Source organism: Harmonia axyridis, chromosome 6 (genome assembly GCF_914767665.1).
Source record: "Harmonia axyridis chromosome 6, icHarAxyr1.1, whole genome shotgun sequence".
NCBI classification, from domain to species: Eukaryota; Metazoa; Arthropoda; class Insecta; order Coleoptera; family Coccinellidae; genus Harmonia; species Harmonia axyridis.
In genome coordinates this window covers 39,776,430-39,802,261 of record NC_059506.1, presented here as the reverse complement: position 1 = coordinate 39,802,261, position 25,832 = coordinate 39,776,430, and the positions used below count along the sequence as shown (strand labels likewise).

The following is a 25,832-nucleotide window of genomic DNA, read 5'->3' as shown; positions in this document are numbered from 1 at the left end:
AAAAGTACTTGTGGACAAGTAAACCACTATTTCCTTTGGTTCTCACCTTGCATTGGGCGGAAATGAGTATCCTGGTGACTCCAGCATGGCCATATCTGGCAGCAGTGTGTAGCGAGGTGTCACCATAGTGGTTTTTGATGTCGACGTCACACCCAGACAGAAGCAGCTCCCTGCAGGATTGGTTGTGACCGTTCTGGCAACAGAGGTGGAGTGGGGTGAAGCCTCCAGCGTTAGGGGTGTCCAGTTTGGCACCAGCTGCCGACAGGAGTCTTATGCTCTTGCTGTACCCCTTCCAGGAGGCCTCGTGCAAGGCGCTGTTGCCATGCTGTGAACAAAATGAAGAAATATATTCTTCTTCCAATTCCTATCCGTTTCGGATGTTAGCTATCATGCATGTTAGTTTTGAAGGACTATTATAATATGGATAAAATGAAATGAAAGCATATTGAAGCAGTACCTACCTGAAGATCAAGATGCAAGCAAGAAAGCAAAAAGAAGTTAGTATAGTATGTAGGCAAGCAGTTTTATATTGGGATAAAAGATGGAGACACAATGAACATTAATGAGTCGAATAAAATATTTTCGGCGCCTTTTACTTAATCGGCATCAACAACTAACTTTTTGTCCACAGTAGCATAAATTACAGAGCGTGGGAGCTAGTTAAGAATTCCGAGAGATTTGTCCGGCAATAAGTTATCGCTTAAACGATTAAACGACAGCATTTGTTTAGTTATGAAAACGTAGGAAGGTCGAGACGTCTATTTTGGATTATTCCGCGCAGTTTTCTGGACTGCAGGCGATATTTTTGACACGTGAGGGGGTCTTTCTGGAAACAATGACAGGCAAGCACCGAAAGTGGACCATTGGCAACTGCATAAAGAGAATGCGATAATAAATTAGAGATTTTGGCAGCAGTTCAGGTGTCCAGATGGAGGAAGTGGAGGCATTCTTGCGACTTTGATCATCTTCTAAGCGTGTTCGTTATGTTATGAAGGTTTTGACACCTTGGGAAATTTCTATTACACATACGAGGACGTAGTAAGGAATAATCATTCTATTAGAAAGCGAACAAAACACCACTTTCACCACAAAAAGCACTACCTTATAATTAGTAGCTAACAAATAAAACCACAACAAAAAGGCACAAATAAAGGGTAAAACATTTCTCAAAAAAAAATTCAACTCACCACGCTGTCCTGCCTGTCAGCATCGGCGCCTCTGGCCAACAGCAGCTTGATGACTTCTTCGTGTCCATCCGCGGCTGCCCTCTGCAGTGGCGTACAACCATCCCCGTCCGGCGAGTCGACCTCTTTGGGCGCCGCAACGCCCAACAGCAGCCGGATGACGGCAGCGTGTCCGCCCTGGGCGGCAAGGTGAAGGGCCGACCGACCTTGTTCGTCCCTGGAGAACCTCACGCATCTCTGCCCGCCCAGTATCCGGGCGCACGCCGCTGCGTTCCCCTTCGCCGCCGCCGCACGCAGAGCCGCGGTCGATGAGCTGCTCCCTGAGCCGCCGCCGCTGCCTGCGCTGCCGCCCGCGCTCATTCAGTGCCATCCGTCATCCTGAAACAAGAAACGGGATTAAAATCGGGGATTTAGGGAAATTTTGGAGAATTGACAACACTGTAGATAGGAAATTCTGTGACAGAGGGATATTTTGGAAATGTGGCAACACTGAAAGTCTGCATTTGAGGGAAAATAGCGCGAAGTCTGGCTATACTGTAGGGTACAGCGTTGTCGCTTTCTTAGGAATTTTTTTCCGCTTTCTTATTAACGAACCTTCGATGATTTGTAACGCCGCTGATGAGTTTTACTGATTGATGACTCAGCTGTTTCGTCTCAGTAAATCGAATTTGGCTTCTTCTGCTTCTTCCGCGTTAGTTTCGGATAAGTTCCGCCGATTTCGGTACATTTTTTCTGTAAGACTGCTTATTATTCAATAGGTTACTGTTTGGCTAAGATGAACGTAGCTAACAAGCTGCATTACTGAGCATTTTTTACAACATTACGAAAAAATGTTCGGATATGAGTCTAGTTTGAACAATTCTTAAATTACTTGAGTTTTATTCAGTGGCGACGCTAGGGAGAACCAGGGGGGACCCGAGCCCCCCCTAAAATTTTTCTGGCCCCACCCTAAAATTTGACATACTAAGGCGAAAAGATTGGCAGAACTTTAATTTTGATTTACTTTGGCCCCCCAAAAAAAATCCGCCCCCCTCTTGGCCACCCCTGTTTATGAAAGTTGGTGTCGCCATCGGTTTTATTCCAATCAACAAACTGTTTATCAAGTGGGTATAATTCAAATAAGGAAGAGAGAGCGAAGATTTTGCTAAATTGATGGTTTGTAGTATTTCTATTGAGATTTGCGTGATAGTCATACATGTTTTTATTTCGCGAATTAGCACCTGTGTGATTTTCTAATCATTTTCAAGAAATACAGTCAATTTATCCATGGTTTCTAGATTTGACATAGATAGAGGAAGTATACGCAATTTTCACATGTCCCTAACATGGTTAGATTACGTTGTCGGGTTGTGATATATTTTCAAATCCACAATTCTACTATATCGTTGTGAATATATATTATATTGAATGAAATATATTTATTTGAGTGATTCCCGATTAAATATGCAAATTTGAATATTTGGAATCCGATATTTTCCTAATTGTCGAATTTATAATAAGCAGAATATTCATTATTTTTTGTATCTACCTGCTGAAATCCAAGGTTTGGCAACATGGACAATTATGAACACAAAATTCATGTCAATAAATGCGCAACATATACCTCTTGCAACGCACAAAATTTAATTTGAATATCTCGACCGGTTTCAGATGAATAAATAAATAATCAGTTTTTAAGAGAAACATTATTTTTTCATGAAGATTCACTCCCTGAAGTTAGTCGCACTAATTCATAAACACCCTGTACATAGTTTTTAACACACATTCTCTAACACCCTGTATATAATGTAAATATAGTAGAATCAGTTTTCATGTATTTTTCCACGTGTGTCCAAGCCAAAAATCGACTGATTGACCCCACCCACACCACACCACTGGTTCTCACTTCTCGATACAGCGTCTTAAAAAAATTGACAAGACCAAAAGTGATTCCTATGGAAATAAATATCGAAACCAGTTCCAACCGATATTTCCTACGCTCGTAAATCATACTCGATGGGAAAAGGATCGGAATAACCATAAAAAATAGTGTAGAATTTGTTATTCATTGGGGCGGGAGTAAAAAAAAAAGACAACCGCGCGGTAAACACGGAACCTATTTGCATAAAATTCGAATTCAGTGTGATGTCGGGTACCAGCGGACACAAGAAAGCTGTCGGTGTAGCTGGTTTGGAGTTGCTCCAACTTCTCGGAGATGTTCTTGGAAGGCGAATATTGGATTTTGCTCGGACGCACCTTGTAATGTTAACGAAGCTATTAAAACAATGCGTTTCTACCACGTACTTGTACAACGAAGTGTTACATGGCACGTATTAGATGTACGCGAAGAAGAAGACAATTTTCTAATGAAGTCGTTAATTCAATGGTGACGACTTTCATTCGGAAGTTTATTAAAGATCTTTATTTATTTATTCCTGTAATAATACATAAATTAGTAAGGTACATCCCATTTGAAACTAATTTTAATAAAACAAAATTAAAATTGAAATGATCTCAACAAAACATGAAACATTGATAACAATAACAGAGAAACTAAGTTATAGACTCCAATCTCAAACACACCTAGATATACAGAAACCAAACACACTATGTTCTTCCTAAGTGTGTATTATTAAGTACTATTAAGTCCTTCAATAGTCTTCTTTTGCTTAGTTTTGCTTCTGTTCATCTCTTTAACAAAGAGATCATTTTATACGCTGAAAACAAGTCCAGCAAATTCAGTTTACTCAATTCTTTTTAGTCAAAATAAGGCAAAATATTAACTGAGGGGAAAATTTAATATCTTTAATACTTAGTCAGATCCTCAGAGTATTAAACATGGATAGAGCAAGAATATGTCATTTTCAGTAAGCAAATTTTGTCCCCAACATGAACTATCAAATTTGGCATGAAGCGCGCGGAAATGAAAACATATCAGTGATACGATATTTCACTCGATTCGCGAGTTTCTCCACAAAGAACGCACTTCTTATGTCCCACAGTAAATCAACGTTTCATTTTAACTCAAAATATATTAAAATAAATACCTAAATATATCAGAAATTCAGAAAACATAACTTCAAGTGCGTCAAACGACGTAAAACAACCGATGAAGTTTGTCGAAATTATTCACTAACACTCTGTATAGACAATTGTTAAACTTCAAATATTTACACCGATTCAAAATAGAAACACTTACACCTCGACTTCTAAATATGAATTATATCGAATATATCTGTTTCTCTAGATTTCAATCGATCGTGAAGCCTAAAATAACGAGATCTTGTTATATTTTGGCTCCACAGTTCGGAGAAAGTTGAAAAAAAGATATAATTTAGTTGGCACACCGTATATCTTTCCTTGTATTGTGATGAGAAAATGATAGAATTTTATGAATCACCTCGCGCCGACACACAGTGAACTTTGATACGTATTTATATTTCAACAGCTTCATTTCCATGCTGAAAATTTAGTGCTTCAGGTACAGTTGGAACAACTAATAAAAGATTAATGATTCTTCGAATTGTTTTCTAGATGTACTCGTTATATTTCTGGAGTGAAAACAGATGTCATTTTGATTTTGTACTTGAATAAGCTGTGATCATCCTGATATAATTCTTGAATACCAATTCCTTAACATATTTTGATGAAGTTGTGCAATCGATCAAAAGCAACAACGTGTTAATGATTCTGAGCAGTGTTTGAAGCTGTGTAATAAACCTGAATTTTTGCGTCGATATGTGACAATGGAAGAAACATGGCTCCATCATTTCACTCCGGAGTCCAATCGACAGTCAGCTGAGTGGACTACACACGATGAATCGAATCCAAAGCGAGGAAAAACACAACAGTCAGCTGGAAAAGTTATGGCATCAGTATTCTGGGATGCGCAAGGTATAATATTCATTAATTACCTCCAAAAGGGCCAGACCATCAACAGCGATTATTATATAACTTATTGGATCGTTTAAAGAATGAAATCGTTAAAAAACGGCCCCATTTGAAGTAAAAAAAGGCGCTGTTTCATCAAGACAATGCGCCGTGTCACAAATCAATGAATATAATGGCAAAATTGCATGAATTGGGCGTCGAATTGCTTCTGCATCCACCATATTCGCCAGATCTGGCCCCCAGCGACTTTTTTCTGTTCTCAGACCTCAAAAGAATGCTCGTTGGAAAGAAGTTTAGCGCCAATGAAGAAGTAATCGCCGGAACTGAGGCCTATTTTGAAGCGCAAGACAAATCGTACTAAATAAAATTGTATCGAAGAGGATCGAATTTTTCTGAAAATTCATTGTCAACAATAAACCAAAACCCACAATATTCCAACATGAACGTCCCCATCACAACAAACAAACCAACTTGATTTCAGAAGCGATCGATTTCGGGGTACTTTCATACGCATCTAGGCCATAAAGATTCGCCATACTTACCCAAAATAACCACCGGCGAAGGTCTCAGTCTGCCATTGATTAATGGCATCACTACGGAACAGGTTTCTTTCTCGTCGATGTTGCGTAAGATGAAATCGATCGAAAATCAAGCGAGTTCCTTACGTTTGATATTGTCCATATACCACTGGGAAGTGGAAAAACGAGAGATTAGTGATAGCTTCATTAATTCCGATCCTCGTTATGATCGATGCCTAATTTACGAGTCAATTAGGCCCGGCTTACACGGGACTAATTTTAACGCGTCGAGAGAATGGATGGGATTAGGAATCGATGTTTTGATAAGTCGCTGAACGTGTTGTAGGATTTCTTTAACGGACGCTTGTCAACATCTGTAAGGTTGTCCACGTGGATCCGCTGGTCCTTCGAGATCGGATAAATTATTGGATTTATGGCTATATTAGCGATCTAAATATCTAAGCTCTGTTTCAAAAGTTGTTGAAGCGTGTATCTTTTTACGATTAAATGACATAACCTATTGAAAACAAATGACTAGAGATTCATCAAGCCAAGTAGCTTGATATTTTAACCAACTACTAGACTTGAAAATCGAGTTTGTGAAAAATTACATACTTGAGCTTGACTTGACTTGATTTTAGGTATTTATTGCTTGACTTGATATCAAGCTACTTGATATTACTTGAGCTTGATATGAACGCGTCGCACGGCATATATTTCTGTAATCTCGTGCGCGCTTAGACTAAATAAAGGGAATTCCTCGAGTGCCGTGAGACTGAAGCATTTGCCAGTGTGGCTTTATTAGTAGCTTTCTCACATTTCAATTAAATCTATTGGTAGATTTTGGTTGTTTCAGAAATATCTTTCGAAACTTGGCCAAAATGGCCAAGAATTGCTTATCAACGCCAGCATCTTCAGCTCCTGTTGAAAGACAATTTTCCAGAGCTGCTCCTACAGTTACAAAAACCCGCAATAGGTTAGGCGATAAATCTATAAGATGCCTCATGTGTCTTAGATCATGAATGGAAAATTATGAAATCAAACAAAGTCTGGAGGTTTCTCAATATTACGAAACTCAATTATTTTATCATTATTTATTTTGTCATGATTCAAAGTGATTCAATTTATGTTTCTATTTCAACAAAGTTGATATTTTCGGTTCTTTTATACAATAAATTTAATAAATAAAAGTTTTTTTCGCAAGGTTCTTTTCAATTCATCATTTTTTTATTGATGGGACACTACACAATAAAACTGCTAAAAATCAAGTAGCTTATAGTATTCAAGTACTTGATAAATAAATACTTGACTTGAAATCAAGTCAAGCTCAAGCCATGTAGCTTGAAAATCAAGTCAAGCCATGATCCCTACACATTTGTAGGGACTCACAGCTTGGCTTGATTTTCAACCATTGCCATTTTAAATTCCTATTGGAAAACCCTATATTATCGTCAATAAAGTTCGAAAGTTCAATTGTGTAAGTCCTAAGACCACCTGGCTATTAGAGTGAGAATTCTCGCTGCTTCACATCGCCTGGATCGACATACAGAACCATATAAATTGATGATGATACGTTCCTTCGAAAATTCCTCGGCCAGATTCTCAAGACAATTCATTATCTCCTCGGCCGTTACCTTAAGAAAATAGTAGAGTAACTCATTACAGTCCACCAACCAAAGCGGACTAATTCATATATGGTAAATGATAACCATTGCGCGAAGACGAGCCTTCCTGTTATGAACCAGCAATTAAAATGATTATTTCCATTGGCGCAATGAGGAAGCAGCCGATTCTGGCCAATTTTCAGGCAATACCCTAGAAGATTATTCATTATGATTATGTTTGATGGCGAATGATTTATTTTCCTGCTGAAAAACGGATTTACGATAACTTTAATATTTCCTCTTTTTTATACGTCCAGAAAACCTAACCTAACTCGATAAAATGCTAAAAATGAGGAGATACGTGAAGTCATTCTTATAACATTTGCTGGAGTGTAACTGCTAAAAATCAAGTAGCTTGATATGATTCAAAACTTGATGAATAAATACTTGACTTGAGATTGAAAAACTACTTCTTGACTTGAAATCAAGTCAAGCTCAAGCCAAGTAGCTTGAAAATCAAGCCAAGCCGTGAATCCCTAACTGTAACAGTTGCACCAGCTTCATTTATTGTATTAGCTTAGTTCTTCTTGACAAATGTCAAAAGATGACAACTCCAAAAGTGGCAGCTGCCCAATACGCTCTATTAGTGAATATGTCACACACCGCCATTTTAGGTCTCCTGTCAGTGTTCGGAATCCAAACAAACAAATTGTCATTCAAATTAGTACGTTGTCGTTGAAGAAATTGGCTTATTTCGATAAATAAGATTATTTAAGGAACGATTTTAGTATTAATTGATAAACAGAAGGAACGAGATTGATGCCAGTAAGTTCGAACTTGAAGTTCAACTAATAAACACGGCTTTTTACAAAATCTGAGGAATGATACAGGATTCAAACTTACTGGTATTAACCTCGTTCCTTCTGTCTATCAATTAATACTGAAATCATTCCTCAAATACCCTTATTTATGAAAATAAGCCAATTCCTTCAACGACACCGTACTACCGTACTAATTTGAATGACAATTTATTTGTTCGTATTCCGAACACTGACAGGAGAACCAAAAATGGAGGTGTGTGACGTCACACTAATAGAGCGTATTAGCGGGCTATTCATAATGAATCCTCTTATTAGAAAACCTCGTATAATTTTTCAATCGCGCCGTGTGTGGAAACTTTAGCCGATACATTTCCCCAAAATCGAGCGAACAATAGCGAAAACTGGCACACGTGACCGAGATCCTGATGAATTTCCAACAAATGGTCAACGGTCTATTAAACGATTTGGCAGTTAATACCGCGTAAGTTTCGGAAACTGTGTAGTATCGGTTATTTTCGGAGGGTTTTGTTGAAATTTTGGCGATGACACTGCGCTATCCGGCAAATCCGTGAGACACGAACGATTTGTCGCTAAAGCTGGCAGAAAATTCGGTCGGATATGTCAAATCGAGCGATCTGCATTATTCACACCGCGAGAGGATGAGTCATAAAGTCCGAAACGGTGGGATGCAGTTGCGATCGAATTGAGTCGGAATTTTTAGATGTTACCTATATTGATTGATTTCTCATTCGATAACGGAAATGATTTATGAAGGATTTATATGAATTCGGGTACAAAAAAGTGATATGAAAAATTTTAAAGAAGGGCTCTAAAATTTGGTAAAAAAGGATCGTTATGCAAATGTCTAGGTCTTCAGGTATTATTTCGAAATTATTACTGTTCACTAGATAATAAATTTCCATAGGTTCTAAATAATTGATTCTCCCTCCTTTTGATTCCACATGTGTAATTTTCATGTTGACAATGGTGGAGAAAGGCTGATCATTATCTACGCCATGTGTTGCAAAGGTGGAGAATCGCTTATTTTTGATAAAATCCATATGTTGGTCATATTATCTGGTTTGTCCTGTCTGTTCAATATATTTCATATTGCAAGTTGAAATTATTTGGGCAAACAGATCTGTATATTTCAACATTAACGCTTTTAAATTATACCTGAAATCCTAGATATTTGTAGGGATTCACGGCTTGACTTGATTTTCAAGCTACTTGGCTTGAGCTTGACTTTATTTCAAGTTAATTCATCCAAGATCTAAGACATATGAGGCATCTTATGGATTTGTCACCTAACCTTTTGCGGATTTTTGTAACTGTAAGAGCAGCTCTAGAAAATTGTCTTTCAACAGGAGCTGAAGTTGCTGGCGTTGATAAAAAATCATTGGCCATTTTGACCAAGTTTGGAAAGATATTTCTGAAACTACCAAAATCTACCGATAGTATCATAGAAATTCTTCATTAGAGCCAAATTTCTATACCTAGAGCATGCTTTTGAAGTCTGCAAAAATCAGTAAACTGGGGGAACAGATTTGGAGAATAAGCAATTGACCATGGTTTTTATCTCTTATCACAAGGAGTATTATCTTGGAGAGAGACTTCTTTTTGTGCATTTAAGGACGTTTTGTCTTAATTTCCGACTTCAATTATATAATATTCACTAGTTCAACAAATATAATTCATAAAATTGAAGGCATTTGAGTATTGATTTATAAACAACGAACTAAATGAGCCTTGTGAATGGAATTGAAACCTTGAGGATCAACCTTGCAACCTTCTACAGCGCAATAGAAGGAGAAATCCAGTCCTGTACCCCTTGAATTAATAAGAGACGTACTACAAGTATCCGATGAATCCCCAAGTCCAGCAAGAAACAACAACCCATCATTATATACAGGCCCATTACACGCGCGTACCACTTTGTTCTTGAGCTATTTTCAACGGACGGATGTCTTGGATTTTTCCAGCAAAAGCCTTGGCTTTCCATACCACGTCTTAGGGACGATGATGGCCCCCTAGGGTACATCCCAGTTATGTTTAATGGTCAGCAGCCAGTCGTTCAGCGAAATTACTGGTTGATCGCCAACCTAACCCTACTTCTACCGGCTAATAACCGTCCGGTTCAACACTTATGTCTCTCTTTCGACGCTGCTCGTGTGGTCAATTTTGAATTGCTTCGTTGTTGAAAGGGGCGACGTTGCCAGGTTTATGTTTCTGATGGGAGATGGACCATTCAAAAATCGATTTAAAATTCACGACTTAGTTGCTCTGAAGATGCTAACAGTAGTGGTGAACGAAACCGTCAGGTGAAGAACAGATTGAGTAACAAAACAATTCTTCAACAGATACCTGATACCTATATATTTCCTTTACAATAAAAATCACTTCATATTCATAAGCTTAAGTGAAAGTTACAACTGAATAAAAAAGATCACTCGTAGAAGTTATAATTATAAACCAATCGCCTTAGCCGATGTATTTGCATATTTGAAAGTTACTTCTCGAATCTCGATTGACTTTTGATTGAATATGACATTACATCTATCCAAACACATTCAAATCTTTTAGTGTATCATAGTCTTGGTTGTAAAAAACCAGATATTTTATTCTAAGATCACTCAGAAAGCTTTAAGCTCGTAGTTGAAATTGATTTAACTCTTCAATAATATAATAATAATATAAGTTTATTTATCTGATAATGGCTGATACATAAAAACATACAGATACATAAATAAACATTTTAAGTTACAGAGGATTTCATACGAGATAAGTTCCTGTGCTTAACTAAGTAATTAAAGTTTTCAATGAACGATCAATTTTAGAACTTTTTTCCCTATACAGTGTTGCCATATTTCACATTTCATCCTGATATCTACGTATCGAATTAAACTCAAGGGTATTATATCAGAACGAACGGCAACAATGTGGTCCATTTCGAATAGCACTCGTTATTATGAATGCTCTCCCGAGCGAGGAACAGTTATCCGGGCGGTATGTGGACCAGGGACGGGCCGGAGGACGCCCACGTGATAGGTTTTTCGAACGCCACGGTTTGAAGTTTTTTTCGCGCGGTAATCCTAGGGTATGATTAGAATGATCTAATGAGGGGGAAGAGAGGGGCATTGGTGTGTCATTAGAAGTAGATGAAGACATTTTCTGTTTTTATCGGGCTATCAGCGTTTCCGTGTGTAATTTGAAAAGTTTCGTACGAATTATATCGTCATTAAGATCTAGAGTACTCTGGTACTAATTTCGATAGATTTTTATGAGATGTTGAAAAGGGAAAGTTGCGCTCTGGTGGATTTGCTCGATGAGAGGTTAAAATTGAGATCGCTACACAGTCCGTTCAATAAGAACATTTCAGTGTTCAGACTTCAGTGTATACAGGGTGTTTCTAAATTGAAGGTAAAAAGGAATATAAGAGATTCCTTGGATAATTTCAAGGAAAAAAGTTCTATGAATATGAACTCTGTTTTCGAAGTACAGGGCGTTTCTCGTAATTCCTACCTTTTTGTGATGATTATATCAGTTTAACGAATCTTCATTATCATATCATTCTTAGCTACAGCTTGGATTAGTATCAAAACTCAGAATTAACTTATTGATCACAGCTCACTATTTGGATCTTTCTTATAGATAATTTGGATACAGCAAAACTATAAAAAACCAAACAGTGTAGTAATGAACCAAAGTTTTTTTTTTACATTTTTCTAAACTACCAGTGTCCACCCAATAAAAATTCTAGAAAAATAACACCCTGTAGATATAAAATCAAAATCAGCATATAACATGATGAAAACTTTTAATTGGAATGTCAATGCCAAATTTCAGTTGAATATCTTGTAAGGGGAAGGTGCTACGAGGAGAAAAACTTGAAAAAAAACTAACCCTAACACCCTGTATCTCGAAAACAAAGCGTTTGTGGACCCATGATTATAGGACATTCTTTCTTTGATTTTTGAATGATCCGAGGAAACTGTAATTTTTGTTTACATCTCGAATTTAGGAACAACCCGTATGAGGGTAATTCATAAATATATCTATATCTTTTCTTTGTTATTTTCCTCAGACAATAATTGAAGTCATCGCTATGCTTCCCCCCTCAATATTCAATATACCATTTCAAAAAGTAGCATCAGAAAACCACAAATGTTCTGTATCATAAAACGTAAATATCTTCAGCAATATGTTTGAAATACCAAACGAACTCTCTTGGTAACCTGTAATTCTCCGCTCCCAATACGAAATAAACAAATAAACTACAAATACCACCAAATTAGCAGTTTCGCACAAACACGCCGGGTCTCGACGCGAGCCCTGCGGCACACCCCACCTCCGCAAGGTCCCCGCGATGAAAAATGGCTCCGATTCCATATCGATCTCCGAAACCAGAATCCTGTCACGCGTCACGATAAATAACCGACAACTTCCTGCTGGATATTTGGACATGTTATAATTAATTTCGAATTCGAATCGGCGATCGTAGATGGCGATAAGAGGTCGCGACTACGTACGACTACGAACCTTTTTTTTATAGACCGTTCCACGTCGACAGGCTCGTTAAACACGATAAATAATTACGGTACTAGAGGCGGGGATGTGATATAGTTATCATTTGGTTCTCAGGTTTTTCTCAGCGGGACTAACGGAGCAGGCCGGGTAATTGAAAATGACAGATATTTTCGCCCGCGGTTTTGATTAGGCCGTTGGAAAAGCTCGCCAGGAGTGCAGCGCGCTCTGGTTGCCTGAAGGAGGTGTTTCGGCTTCTGTCTCGTGGGTTTTTTGTTGTGGTACCGTTGGATTGGAAGCGTTTGTGGTTGAATTGGGCCTCTAGGTCGTGTTTGAAATAAAATAACTGGTGAAATTATCGAGCGATTGAAATTTATATGTATAATTAGCGTCACATCTACGATTATGGTATAAATTATTTCTGGTAGTTGCTACTAGTAGAGGTACTTCAACTTTAGATGATCTTATCGTAGAAAAATCGAAGAGGAATTCTAATTCAACTAATTATTTCATACATAATGGACTAGATGACAGAAATACATCTGAAGGGTTTTTTACTAAGAGTTCTCGATAACTTCACGAATTCCATCTTTAAGGTCTTGAATCGATTGTGGAGCATTGTCATAGGCTTTATCTTTCACGTGGCCCCAAAGAGAAAAGTATATAGTAGTTGAATCTTAAGATCTCAGTGGCCAATTGTGGTAAGGGATTCATCAAGCCAAGTAGCTCGATATTTTAACATACTACTTGACTTGAAAATCAAGCTCATGAAAACTTACATACCTCAGCTTGACTTGACTTGATTTTAGATATTTATTGCTTGACTTGATATCAAGCTACTTGATATTACTTGAGCTTGATATGCACGCGTCGCACGGCATATATTTCTGCAATCTCTTGTGCGCTTAGACTAAATAAGGGGATTATTCGAGCGCCGAGAGACTGAAGCTTTCGTCAGTGTGACTTTATTAGTAGTTTTCTTACATTTCTATGAAATCTATTGGTAGATTTTGGTAGTTTCAGAAATATCTTTCCAAATTTGGCCAAAATGGCCAAGGATTTTTTATCAATGCCAGCATCTTCAGCTCCAGTTGAAAGACAATTTTCCAGAGCTGCTCTTACAAAAACACGCAATAAATTAGGCGACAAATCTATAAAGACGATTTCTTGTCAACGTCAGCATCTACAGCTCTTGTTTAAAGACAATTGTCCAGAGCTGCTCTTACAATTACAAAAACCCGCAATAGGTTAGGCGACAAATTTATAAGATGACGCATATGTCTTAGATCCTGGATGGAAAATTATGAAATCAAACAAAGCCTGGAGGTTTCTCAATATTAAGAAACTTAATTTTTTCATTATTTTTCTTTTGTTATGATTTATAGTGATTTAATTCATGTTTCTATTTCAAAAACGTTGATATTTTCAGTTATTCTATACAATAAATGTAATACATAAAAGTGTTTTTTGCAAGGTTCCTTCTCATTGCATCATTTTTTTATTGATGTAACACTGCACAATAAAACTGCTAAAAATCAAGTAGCATGATATGATTCAATAACATGATAACTAAATACTTGACTTGAAATCAAGTCAAGCTCAAGCCAAGTAGCTTGAAAATCAAGCCAAGCCATAAATCCCTATACAAAAGAGTTATTGAAAAGGTAGAAGAGCATTGGAGTACTAGTATCGCCGTTGAAGGTGACTATGTTGTCGTATAAAGGCGAATTTGGAAGAAAAAATGTGTTTTTACTGGTATGGCTCAGGTCTTATTGAGTGTTACCTCTAGTTCAAAATCTTAAACCAAGGTAGCCAACAGAAGCTCAAGACAATCCAGAAAATTATCTTATCAAACAATACGATAGTGAAAATCTAAAATGTCCCATCGAAACATTTCAATCCTTCTCTATCGCCTCGAATCGAAAACAACCTTCAAGAACCGACAGGAATCATGTAGGTACCACTCCTAGTCCATCTCTTAAGGCCGCAAGAACCAAGTTCCCCGCGTGACACGTTGGTACTATCGGAACAATAAACAATGGCACGACCAAGACCGACAATTTGTATAGATATCGACATGGGACCGACTCTTACGTTTGTATTAACGACGGTTATACCAACATTTCAGACGAGCCATTGTCCTGTCGACGTTATTCTAATTAGGATTAAACGCAGAGTACCATAGGTGGACCGTAATCTACCATCCGTAAGGTACCCAAGGATGTCAACGCGAAGAGGTTATCGGTTATAATTGCAGAGAGAATGGTTGGTACTCTTTGTTTTGTCGGAAGTTGAACGTAGGGGAGATCGGGTGGTGTGTGAGACTCTTTATTGGTTTTCTATAAAAAATTCGTTATTCAATTTTGCACTGCACCTCGAGAGCTGTGGAATATTTCTTGAGTAATCGAAATAAGTTTTATACTTTCTATTTTTCACTACGACAAATTGGATATAAATAATTTGAGTTTAACATAATGAAGAAAACATTTTTGACCATAATGCAAGAAGATTTTAGATATTTGAATATATATGGTTGACTAAATTCTCTAAACTTGCATGTTTGAACCATAGAGTATAATAAACATAGATAGAGGGAGTATACGCAATTTTTACATGTCCCCAACATGGTTAGGTTACATTGTCGGATTGTAATATATTTACAAATCCACTATTTTACTATATCGTTATGAATGTATATTATATTGAATGAAATATATTTATTTCAGTGATTCCGATTAAATATGCAAATTTGAATATTTGGAATTCGATATTTTTCCTAATTGTCGAATTTATAATAAGCAGAATATTTATTATTTTCCGTATCTACCTGCTGAAATCAAAGGTTTGGCAACTTTTGCTTTCCAAGTGTCATTGATTGTTTCACGTCGTTTGGCGCGCTTGAATTTTGTTTTCTGAATTTCTGATATATTTAGGTATTTATTTCAATATATTTTGAGTTAATAAGAAACGTTGATTCACTATGGGACATATGCAGTGCGTTCTTTGTTGAGAAACTCGCGAATTGACTGAAATATCGTATAACTGATGATATATTTTTATTTCCGCGCGCTTCATATCAAATTTGATAGTTCATGTTGGAGACAAAATTTACTCTTTAAAAATGACATATGCTTCTTCTACCTATGTTTTATACTCGGACGTTTGAACTCATTGTTTGCAGTTTTTGTTTTCATAGTTACCTGGTTTTTCATGTTGTCGTTATTTTTGCCAACAGTTTATAATAAAACATCAATTTCTGATTCGTTCAATTTTCGATGGGATCACGTAGAAATATTTTGTCAATTATACGATTCTCTAAGGATGGTAAAAAAAAACACTCACCATTTCCTCTAACGTCTACTCACAAGACAGTTTCAAAACTTTCCCACCAAAAACACAGCGACTTCCTCTGATTGCAAAAACACAATTGGCAATGGTCGAGAGAAGTAGCAATTTTTTATGGGTCATGAAAAGGCACGGCCCAAATTCGATAAGTGCTGTTTCGAAACCATCAAGGAACCCACCCAAAGGCTTGTTATGTGAGGTAACGAGCCGTAGAATAAGGTTGTGTCATCTTTCGAGACTCGATGAACGTTGCCAGGAGGAGTATCGGTTGCTTCATGGTTTTCTGTAGTCAATAAAAACTAACAGGCCAATAGAAAAGTCCCCGGTTTACCATAGTAAAACACATTTTTTTGGAAAAATTTGATTTTATCATTCAATATAGTTACCTTCGAGGGCGATACAGCGATTATAGCGATCTTACAACTTTTCGATACCATTTTTGTAGTACAATTCGTCTTTCGCTTCAAAATAGGCCTCAGTTGAGGCGATTACTTCTTCATTGGCGCTAAATTTCTTTCCAGCGAGCATTCTTTTGAGGTCTGAGAACAGGAAAAAGTCGCTGGGGGCCAGATCTGGCGAATACGGTGGATGCAGAAGCAAGTCGAAGCCCAATTCATGCAATTTTGCCATTGTTTTCATTGATTTGTGACACACCCCATTGTCTTGATGAAACAGCACCTTTTTTCTTCAAATGGGGCCGTTTTTTAAAGATTTCATCTTTCAAACGATCCAACAACGCTTTATAATAATCGCTGTTGAGGGTCTGGCCCTTTTGGTGGTAATCAATGAATATTATACCTTGCACATGCCAGAATACAGATGCCATAACCTTGCCAGCTGACTGTTGTGTTTTTCCTCGCTTTGGATTCGGTTTATCGTGTGCAGTGCACTCAGCTGACTATCAATTGGATTCCGGAGTGAAATGATGGAGCCATGTTTCATCCATTGTCATATATCGGCGCCAAAATTCATTTTTATTGTACTTAAATAGCTTCAAAGACTGCTCAGAATCATCAACACATTGTTGCTTTTGATCGACTTTGAGCTCGCGCAGCACCCATTTTGCACACAGCTTTCTCATATACAAATATTCGTGAATGATATGATTTACACGTTCAGATGATATCTTCACAACGTCTACTATCTCGATCAACTTCACTTTACGGTCATTCATAATTATTTTGTGAACTTTTTCGATTTTTTCGTCGGTGACAGCCTCTTTTGGGCGTCCACTGCGTTCGCCGTCTTCGGTGCTCATTTCACCACGTTTAAACTTAGCATACCAATCAATGATGGTTGATTTTTCTGGTGCAGACCCCGAAAACTCTTCATCAAGCCAAGATTTTGCTTCAACTGTTAACTGTATCAAAAGAAGAAAAGGAATTGAAAAATTGAAAGAAAGACCCTGACGTGAATTCAAGAATATTTCAGCGCTCGTTCATTCAAGCGCCATCTAAAAGAAGAAGAATAAAAATGGAAATAGATCAAGACTCGATAAAAATCGTTTACGTCGATCTAAAATCGTGTTGAGATCTGCATCTATGTTATTTAGCTTAGTGTAAAGTGTGTAAAGACGGCGACGCAGCCATTGAACCTGCGTTTCCGATTCCGAAAGATCGGAACGCGTCCCAAGGCTCCTATTAATAGCCTACTGAGATACGAGCCGATTAAGTGGTTTCCACAGCGTTCGCCAATGAAAGATTGATTAAAATATTTTGACTGATATCTCGAGTTAAATGGCGCTAATATTTATTCCGGATCGCCCTCGATATCGACGCGCGTCCGCGGGCTAAACGTCGTCGTTTTTTAACGCCAGACCGGCTCAACGACGTGTTGAGTTATGTAGGTAGCGGACTTTTCTGTGAAAGTCGTCCTGCTCTCTGGTTGATCGATGGTTTTATAATTCGGCTGGCAGTACCTCCGGCTCATTTCGGTGATTTGTCAACCGGTCGTCGTGTCCGTTCGAATGTTACGACACGGATTTTATGGTCTTCTGTGGCGAAAACTGTGCTTTTTGTGAGTGGATTCAACCTTGGCTTCGTTTCCGCTCGAAATCGCACGATTTGTGACAGTTTACGTCGATGATTTGCTGGAATCGATGGTTCGAATGACAGCTGACAGATCATAGAATATCAAGTGTCAAAGTGACAGGAAATACCACGGTGCTTGGGGAGTACGAGGTTGGATGAAAAAAATTCTCGTCTACAATAGGAGCCAGGGATTCATCAAGCCAAGTAGCTTGACATTTTAACCAACTACTTGACTTGAAAATCAAACTCGTGAAAAATTACATACTTGAACTTGACTTGATTTTAGATATTTATTGTTGACTTGATATCAAGCTACTTGATATTACTTGAGCTTGATATGCACGCGTCCCACTGCATATATTTCTGCAATTTTGTGCGAGCTCGCCATTTCTTTTGAATTCCTTGGTGAATCTAAATGCCATATGAATATAATCTGATGTCATCATCACCAAATATATCTGAAATCATTCTGGCACCATCCATAAATTTTTTTGGGTTATTATGAACGACGAAAGATACATTTATAAACATTGTATCTATTCTTTTTCGTGTCAATGTTAGATTAACATTTTTCAAGACGCCTGCCACCCGTCGTTTCTATTACTCCGTCCACATTATTTATATATCTAAAAAAAAAATCGAGGCGACTGCTTTTGTTCAGCCGAACAATAGCCGTCGCTCAAACGTCACCTAAAAATATCTTTACGAGACACTGGCAAACGGATTCTCCGCATTTTTCTGCCAAAACTGACGACCGGACTTTGATATTTCGAAAACACTGCCCGGCCATTGTAAACAGCAGTGACTTAAAAACGGAAAAATGCCTGATTTACGACGATGCCAGATCTCTGTAACGCGCGTTTTACGAGACAGTTCTTGGAATCGAATACCGGATGCTGATAATGATCGCATTGACGATTCGCGCGGTAAAATCTAAGATCGCGACTCAGGTTCGGTGACTTTCCTGCCGATCAGCATCGTCCTGGGGACCGAAGAAGAAGAAAGTAGTTCAAACGAGTCACCCGTCGATTCAGTGACATCGCAGCTCCAGTTTATGATCGTCTCCGTTACATGTCGCGATTTTCTATGCTCCAACGGGCGAAATCAATCTCCGTATCGAGTCACAGAGCTAACTTCAACTTCAAGATCTATAAATCGATGATTATCAATTTAGCAAACGTGCTCAACGTACTGTGACGTCGAATTGGAACCATAGAATTGGGTCAATGTCGGGAATTCAGACCGTCTATTTTCTCTGGACGATTGTTTGTCGTCGCTAAGGCTCGCCTACACGTTCGATACATGTCTATACCTCGTATATCGATACCTGAAATAATTAAACGTTCTAGCAAGGCCCGCGGAGGGTCCTATGTAATCTGTGAATTGAAATATGTACTCGTATTTCTCTGAAATGTCTACGGGCGCGCTGGAATTTGTTTATTATGATGATTCAGAACTGTTGATCGGGTATATGTATTGTTTTTCGATCAGGTGGGGCTGAGATTTATAAATCGACGTCTATAAGGAATTTTTTAATCGGATTGTATTTGAGTTATTTGGATTATTCGGCTGCGAACCGATTTCTTTTTGTGACAAATTTAATGATTTTCTATGAGTTTCAGCCGTCATTCGAACTATAGATTCCTGCAAATTATAGACTGAAACTGTCACAAATCCGCGTACAAAAAGCATCAAAAACTGTAGTTGAAAACGCAAATTTTGTCTTCTTCTATTAGGAATTCACGGCTTGGCTTGATTTTCAAGCTACTCGGCTTGAGCTTGACTTGATTTCAAATCAAGCTTGATTTTTAGCAAATTATTGTGTAGTGTCACATCATCAAAAAAATGATGAAATGAGAAGGAACCTAACGAAAAACACTTTTATTTATAAAACTTCATGTATGAAAGAATCGAAAATATCAATTTTTTTGAAATAGAAACATAAATTAAATCACTATAAATCATAACAAAATCAACAATAATAAAAAAATTAAGTTTCTCAATATTTAGAAACCTCCAGGCTTTGTCTGATTTCATAATTTTCCATTCAGAATCTACACATGAGGCATCTCATAGATTTGTCGCCTAACCTATTACGGGTTTTTGTAACTGTAAGAGCAGATCTGGAAAATTGTCTATAAACAGGAGCTGAAGATGCTGGCGTTGATAAAAAATTCTTGGTCATTTTGGCCAAGTTTGAAAAGATATTTCTGAAACTACCAAAATTTACTAATAGAATTCATAGAAATGTGAGAAAACTACTAATACACAGGCGAATGCTTCAGTCTCTCGGCGCTCGAGGAATCCCCTTATTTAGTCTAAGCGCGCACGAGATTGCAGAAATATATGCCGTGCAACGCGTGCATATGAAGCTCAAGTAATATCAAGTAGCTTGATATTTAATCAAGCAATAAATATCTAAAATCAAGTCAAGTCAAACTCAAGTATGTAATTTTTCACGAGTTTGATTTTCAAGTCAAGTAGTTGGTTAAAATGTCAAGCTACTTGGTTGGCTTAATGAACTCTACCTATATCTACAATATCCGTACAACAAGAATCATCTCGGATGAGAAATCCCTGAAGATGCTTGCCGCAGTGGTAGATAAAACGTTACCGTCTAAAAAGCCCGGATTATTTCAAGTCTACCGGCACCACAACTTGACTATTCGATCATGAAACGCTATCAAATTACCCTCCAGATCTTATCCACTCCATACATCGTTCAGAATTAATCTATTTCTTATACGACCAAGAGACGTCGTCAAACCTCAATCAGGATAACTCTAATCTACGCTCCTCACGTATAAACCACAGAATAAGACAATGAATCCTCGTTAACTGCCCGTATATCTGTCCTAACGGAACGCAGCCTCGTTAAATCCGCCCATAGAGTCCGATGGTGGCGACTTACTTATCGCCGGGGCTCGTTCCGAGAACACAGAACATTCGGATCTTGGCCGCCCACCTGGCGACGTTGCATTGTCTGGAAAAAAAGAACGGAGAAATCCGAGAAGGCCCTGGTTCTCGATTACACCCACTGAACAATTGCACTCGTGCGTACGGCTGAGCCAGTGACAGCATTTCACGGCTGGATGGATTTATTGTTATTGTTCTAGCGAGATTTGAACGGTTGGGCTCATTTCCGGTAGATTGGTGGGGCGCTTGCCGCCTTGTTTTTTGATTGTCTGATTATTGGGGTATGTCTCGGCCGTTGGTGTTTTCATAGCAGTAACACCCCCCACCAGGCACCCATTGATTGGGAGAAAAAAATGTATTGTGAATAACAATTTATGAAGAAAAATTATTTTGATTGAAAGAATTTGCTTCTTCAATTTTGGAAAAATCAGTAAAAATTGGAATTTTTATTCAAGAATCGTTATACTCCTGAAATATTCGTCACATACCCCTCAAATACAAACGTTTTTTGGAGATCGAGTTATGATCTATAACATTGTGAGGCTAGAAGTCTGTATCTTGCTTCCTGAAGAGGCAGCAGCCTCAAGAAAATCATCAAATTTTTGTTTGAAAATATCAATTTAACCCCTATATTTTCTGAATTAATGGAGTAATCGCCCAGATGCACACATTTTCGTGATCTACATGACCGGCTCAATCAAGAAATAAGCATATTATTCCCAAGGAAGAACTTTTAATTTTTTCAAATTTTTTAAGGGTATGGAAAAATTTGGCAAAAATTTTCGCCTAAAAAAATTTCGGCTAAGACCGGAATTCAAATCATCATGGACCGTCAAACCCATCTCCGCTCACCGATTCCGCGTAAAACCCACTATTCAAGAAATATTGGCATTCGAAATTTTGGAAAAAACCGTAAAAATTGAATTTTTATAGAAAAACCGTTATATCTCCTGAAATATTCGTCACAGACCCATCAAATAAAAAGTTTTTTGAACATCGAGTTCTGATCTATAACACTCTGAGGCTAGAAGTCTGTATCTTGCTTCCTGAAGCGGCGGCAGCCTCGCGAAAATCATCAAATTTTTGTTTGAAAATATCAATTTAACCCCTATATTTTCTGAATTAATGGAGTAATCGCCCAGATGCACACATTTTCGTGATCTACATGACCGGCTCAATCAAGAAATAAGCATATTATTCCCAAGGAAGAACTTTTAATTTTTTCAAATTTTTTAAGGGTGGGGTATGGAAAAATTTGGCAAAAATTTTCGCCTAAAAAAATTTCGGCTAAGACCGGAATTCAAATCATCATGGACCGTCAAACCCATCTCCGCTCACCGATTCCGCGTAAAACCCACTATTCAAGAAATATTGGCATTCGAAATTTTGGAAAAAACCGTAAAAATTGAATTTTTATAGAAAAACCGTTATATCTCCTGAAATATTCGTCACAGACCCATCAAATAAAAAGTTTTTTGAACATCGAGTTCTGATCTATAACATTCTGAGGCTAGAAGTCTGTATCTTGCTTCCTGAAGCGGCGGCAGCCTCGCGAAAATCATCAAATTTTTGTTTGAAAATATCAATTTAACCCCTATATTTTCTGAATTAATGGAGTAATCGCCCAGATGCACACATTTTCGTGATCTACATGACCGGCTCAATCAAGAAATAAGCATATTATTCCCAAGGAAGAACTTTTAATTTTTTCAAATTTTTTAAGGGTGGGGTATGGAAAAATTTGGCAAAAATTTTCGCCTAAACAAATTTCGGCTGAGACCGGAATTCGAATCATCATGGACCGTCAAACCCATCTCCGCTCACCGGTTCCGCGTAAAACCCACTATTCAAGAAATATTGGCATTCGAAATTTTGGAAAAAACCGTAAAAATTGAATTTTTATAGAAAAACCGTTATATCTCCTGAAATATTCGTCACAGACCCATCAAATAAAAAGTTTTTTGAACATCGAGTTCTGATCTATAACACTCTGAGGCTAGAAGTCTGTATCTTGCTTCCTGAAGCGGCGGCAGCCTCGCGAAAATCATCAAATTTTTGTTTGAAAATATCAATTTAACCCTTATATTTTCTGAATTAATGGAGTAATCGCCCAGATGCACACATTTTCGTGATCTACATGACCGGCTCAATCAAGAAATAAGCATATTATTCCCAAGGAAGAACTTTTAATTTTTTCAAATTTTTTAAGGGTGGGGTATGGAAAAATTTGGCAAAAATTTTCGCCTAAAAAAATTTCGGCTAAGACCGGAATTTAAATCATCATGGACCGTCAAACCCATCTCCGCTCACCGATTCCGCGTAAAACCCACTATTCAAGAAATATTGGCATTCGAAATTTTGGAAAAAACCGTAAAAATTGAATTTTTATAGAAAAACCGTTATATCTCCTGAAATATTCGTCACAGACCCATCAAATAAAAAGTTTTTTGAACATCGAGTTCTGATCTATAACATTCTGAGGCTAGAAGTCTGTATCTTGCTTCCTGAAGCGGCGGCAGCCTCGCGAAAATCATCAAATTTTTGTTTGAAAATATCAATTTAACCCCTATATTTTCTGAATTAATGGAGTAATCGCCCAGATGCACACATTTTCGTGATCTACATGACCGGCTCAATCAAGAAATAAGCATATTATTCCCAAGGAAGAACTTTTAATTTTTTCAAATTTTTTAAGGGTGGGGTATGGAAAAATTTGGCAAAAATTTTCGCCTAAAAAAATTTCGGCTAAGACCGGAATTCAAATCATCATGGACCGTCAAACCCATCTCCGCTCACCGATTCCGCGTAAAACCCACTATTCAAGAAATATTGGCATTCGAAATTTTGGAAAAAACCGTAAAAATTGAATTTTTATAGAAAAACCGTTATATCTCCTGAAATATTCGTCACAGACCCATCAAATAAAAAGTTTTTTGAACATCGAGTTCTGATCTATAACACTCTGAGGCTAGAAGTCGTTATCTTGCTTCCTGAAGCGGCGGCAGCCTCGCGAAAATCATCAAATTTTTGTTTGAAAATATCAATTTAACCCCTATATTTTCTGAATTAATGGAGTAATCGCCCAGATGCACACATTTTCGTGATCTACATGACCGGCTCAATCAAGAAATAAGCATATTATTCCCAAGGAAGAACTTTTAATTTTTTCAAATTTTTTAAGGGTGGGGTATGGAAAAATTTGGCAAAAATTTTCGCCTAAAAAAATTTCGGCTAAGACCGGAATTCAAATCATCATGGACCGTCAAACCCATCTCCGCTCACCGATTCCGCGTAAAACCCACTATTCAAGAAATATTGGCATTCGAAATTTTGGAAAAAACCGTAAAAATTGAATTTTTATAGAAAAACCGTTATATCTCCTGAAATATTCGTCACAGACCCATCAGATAAAGAGTTTTTTGAACATCGAGTTCTGATCTATAACACTCTGAGGCTAGAAGTCGTTATCTTGCTTCCTGAAGCGGCGGCAGCCTCGCGAAAATCATCAAATTTTTGTTTGAAAATATCAATTTAACCCCTATATTTTCTGAATTAATGGAGTAATCGCCCAGATGCACACATTTTCGTGATCTACATGACCGGCTCAATCAAGAAATAAGCATATTATTCCCAAGGAAGAACTTTTAATTTTTTCAAATTTTTTAAGGGTGGGGTATGGAAAAATTTGGCAAAAATTTTCGCCTAAAAAAATTTCGGCTAAGACCGGAATTCAAATCATCATGGACCGTCAAACCCATCTCCGCTCACCGATTCCGCGTAAAACCCACTATTCAAGAAATATTGGCATTCGAAATTTTGGAAAAAACCGTAAAAATTGAATTTTTATAGAAAAACCGTTATATCTCCTGAAATATTCGTCACAGACCCATCAGATAAAGAGTTTTTTGAACATCGAGTTCTGATCTATAACACTCTGAGGCTAGAAGTCGTTATCTTGCTTCCTGAAGCGGCGGCAGCCTCGCGAAAATCATCAAATTTTTGTTTGAAAATATCAATTTAACCCCTATATTTTCTGAATTAATGGAGTAATCGCCCAGATGCACACATTTTCGTGATCTACATGACCGGCTCAATCAAGAAATAAGCATATTATTCCCAAGGAAGAACTTTTAATTTTTTCAAATTTTTTAAGGGTGGGGTATGGAAAAATTTGGCAAAAATTTTCGCCTAAAAAAATTTCGGCTAAGACCGGAATTCAAATCATCATGGACCGTCAAACCCATCTCCGCTCACCGATTCCGCGTAAAACCCACTATTCAAGAAATATTGGCATTCGAAATTTTGGAAAAAACCGTAAAAATTGAATTTTTATAGAAAAACCGTTATATCTCCTGAAATATTCGTCACAGACCCATCAGATAAAGAGTTTTTTGAACATCGAGTTCTGATCTATAACACTCTGAGGCTAGAAGTCGTTATCTTGCTTCCTGAAGCGGCGGCAGCCTCGCGAAAATCATCAAATTTTTGTTTGAAAATATCAATTTAACCCCTATATTTTCTGAATTAATGGAGTAATCGCCCAGATGCACACATTTTCGTGATCTACATGACCGGCTCAATCAAGAAATAAGCATATTATTCCCAAGGAAGAACTTTTAATTTTTTCAAATTTTTTAAGGGTGGGGTATGGAAAAATTTGGCAAAAATTTTCGCCTAAAAAAATTTCGGCTAAGACCGGAATTCAAATCATCATGGACCGTCAAACCCATCTCCGCTCATCGATTCCGCGTAAAACCCAGTATGCAAGAAATATTGGCATTCGAAATTTTGGAAAAAAACGTAAAAATTGAATTTTTATAGAAAAACCGTTATATCTCCTGAAATATTCGTCACAGACCCATCAAATAAAAAGTTTTTTGAACATCGAGTTCTGATCTATAACACTCTGAGGCTAGAAGTCTGTATCTTGCTTCCTGAAGCGGCGGCAGCCTCGCGAAAATCATCAAATTTTTGTTTGAAAATATCAATTTAACCCCTATATTTTCTGAATTAATGGAGT

The 25,832-nt window shown here is 37.6% G+C and overlaps 1 protein-coding gene across 1 annotated transcript in view; it reads right to left on the bottom strand.

Moving 5' to 3' along the window:
• The window catches only part of LOC123683392, a 41,055-nt gene that overhangs the window by 1,985 nt on the left and 13,238 nt on the right, over nt 1-25,832 (bottom strand). The window contains exons 2-3 of the mRNA XM_045622404.1: nt 1,188-1,562; nt 47-325 (exon numbers count right to left, since the gene is read on the bottom strand). Coding sequence (XP_045478360.1) covers nt 47-325; nt 1,188-1,544 — 636 coding nt within the window. The 5' untranslated portion in view covers nt 1,545-1,562. The remainder of the gene's footprint in view (nt 1-46; nt 326-1,187; nt 1,563-25,832) is intronic.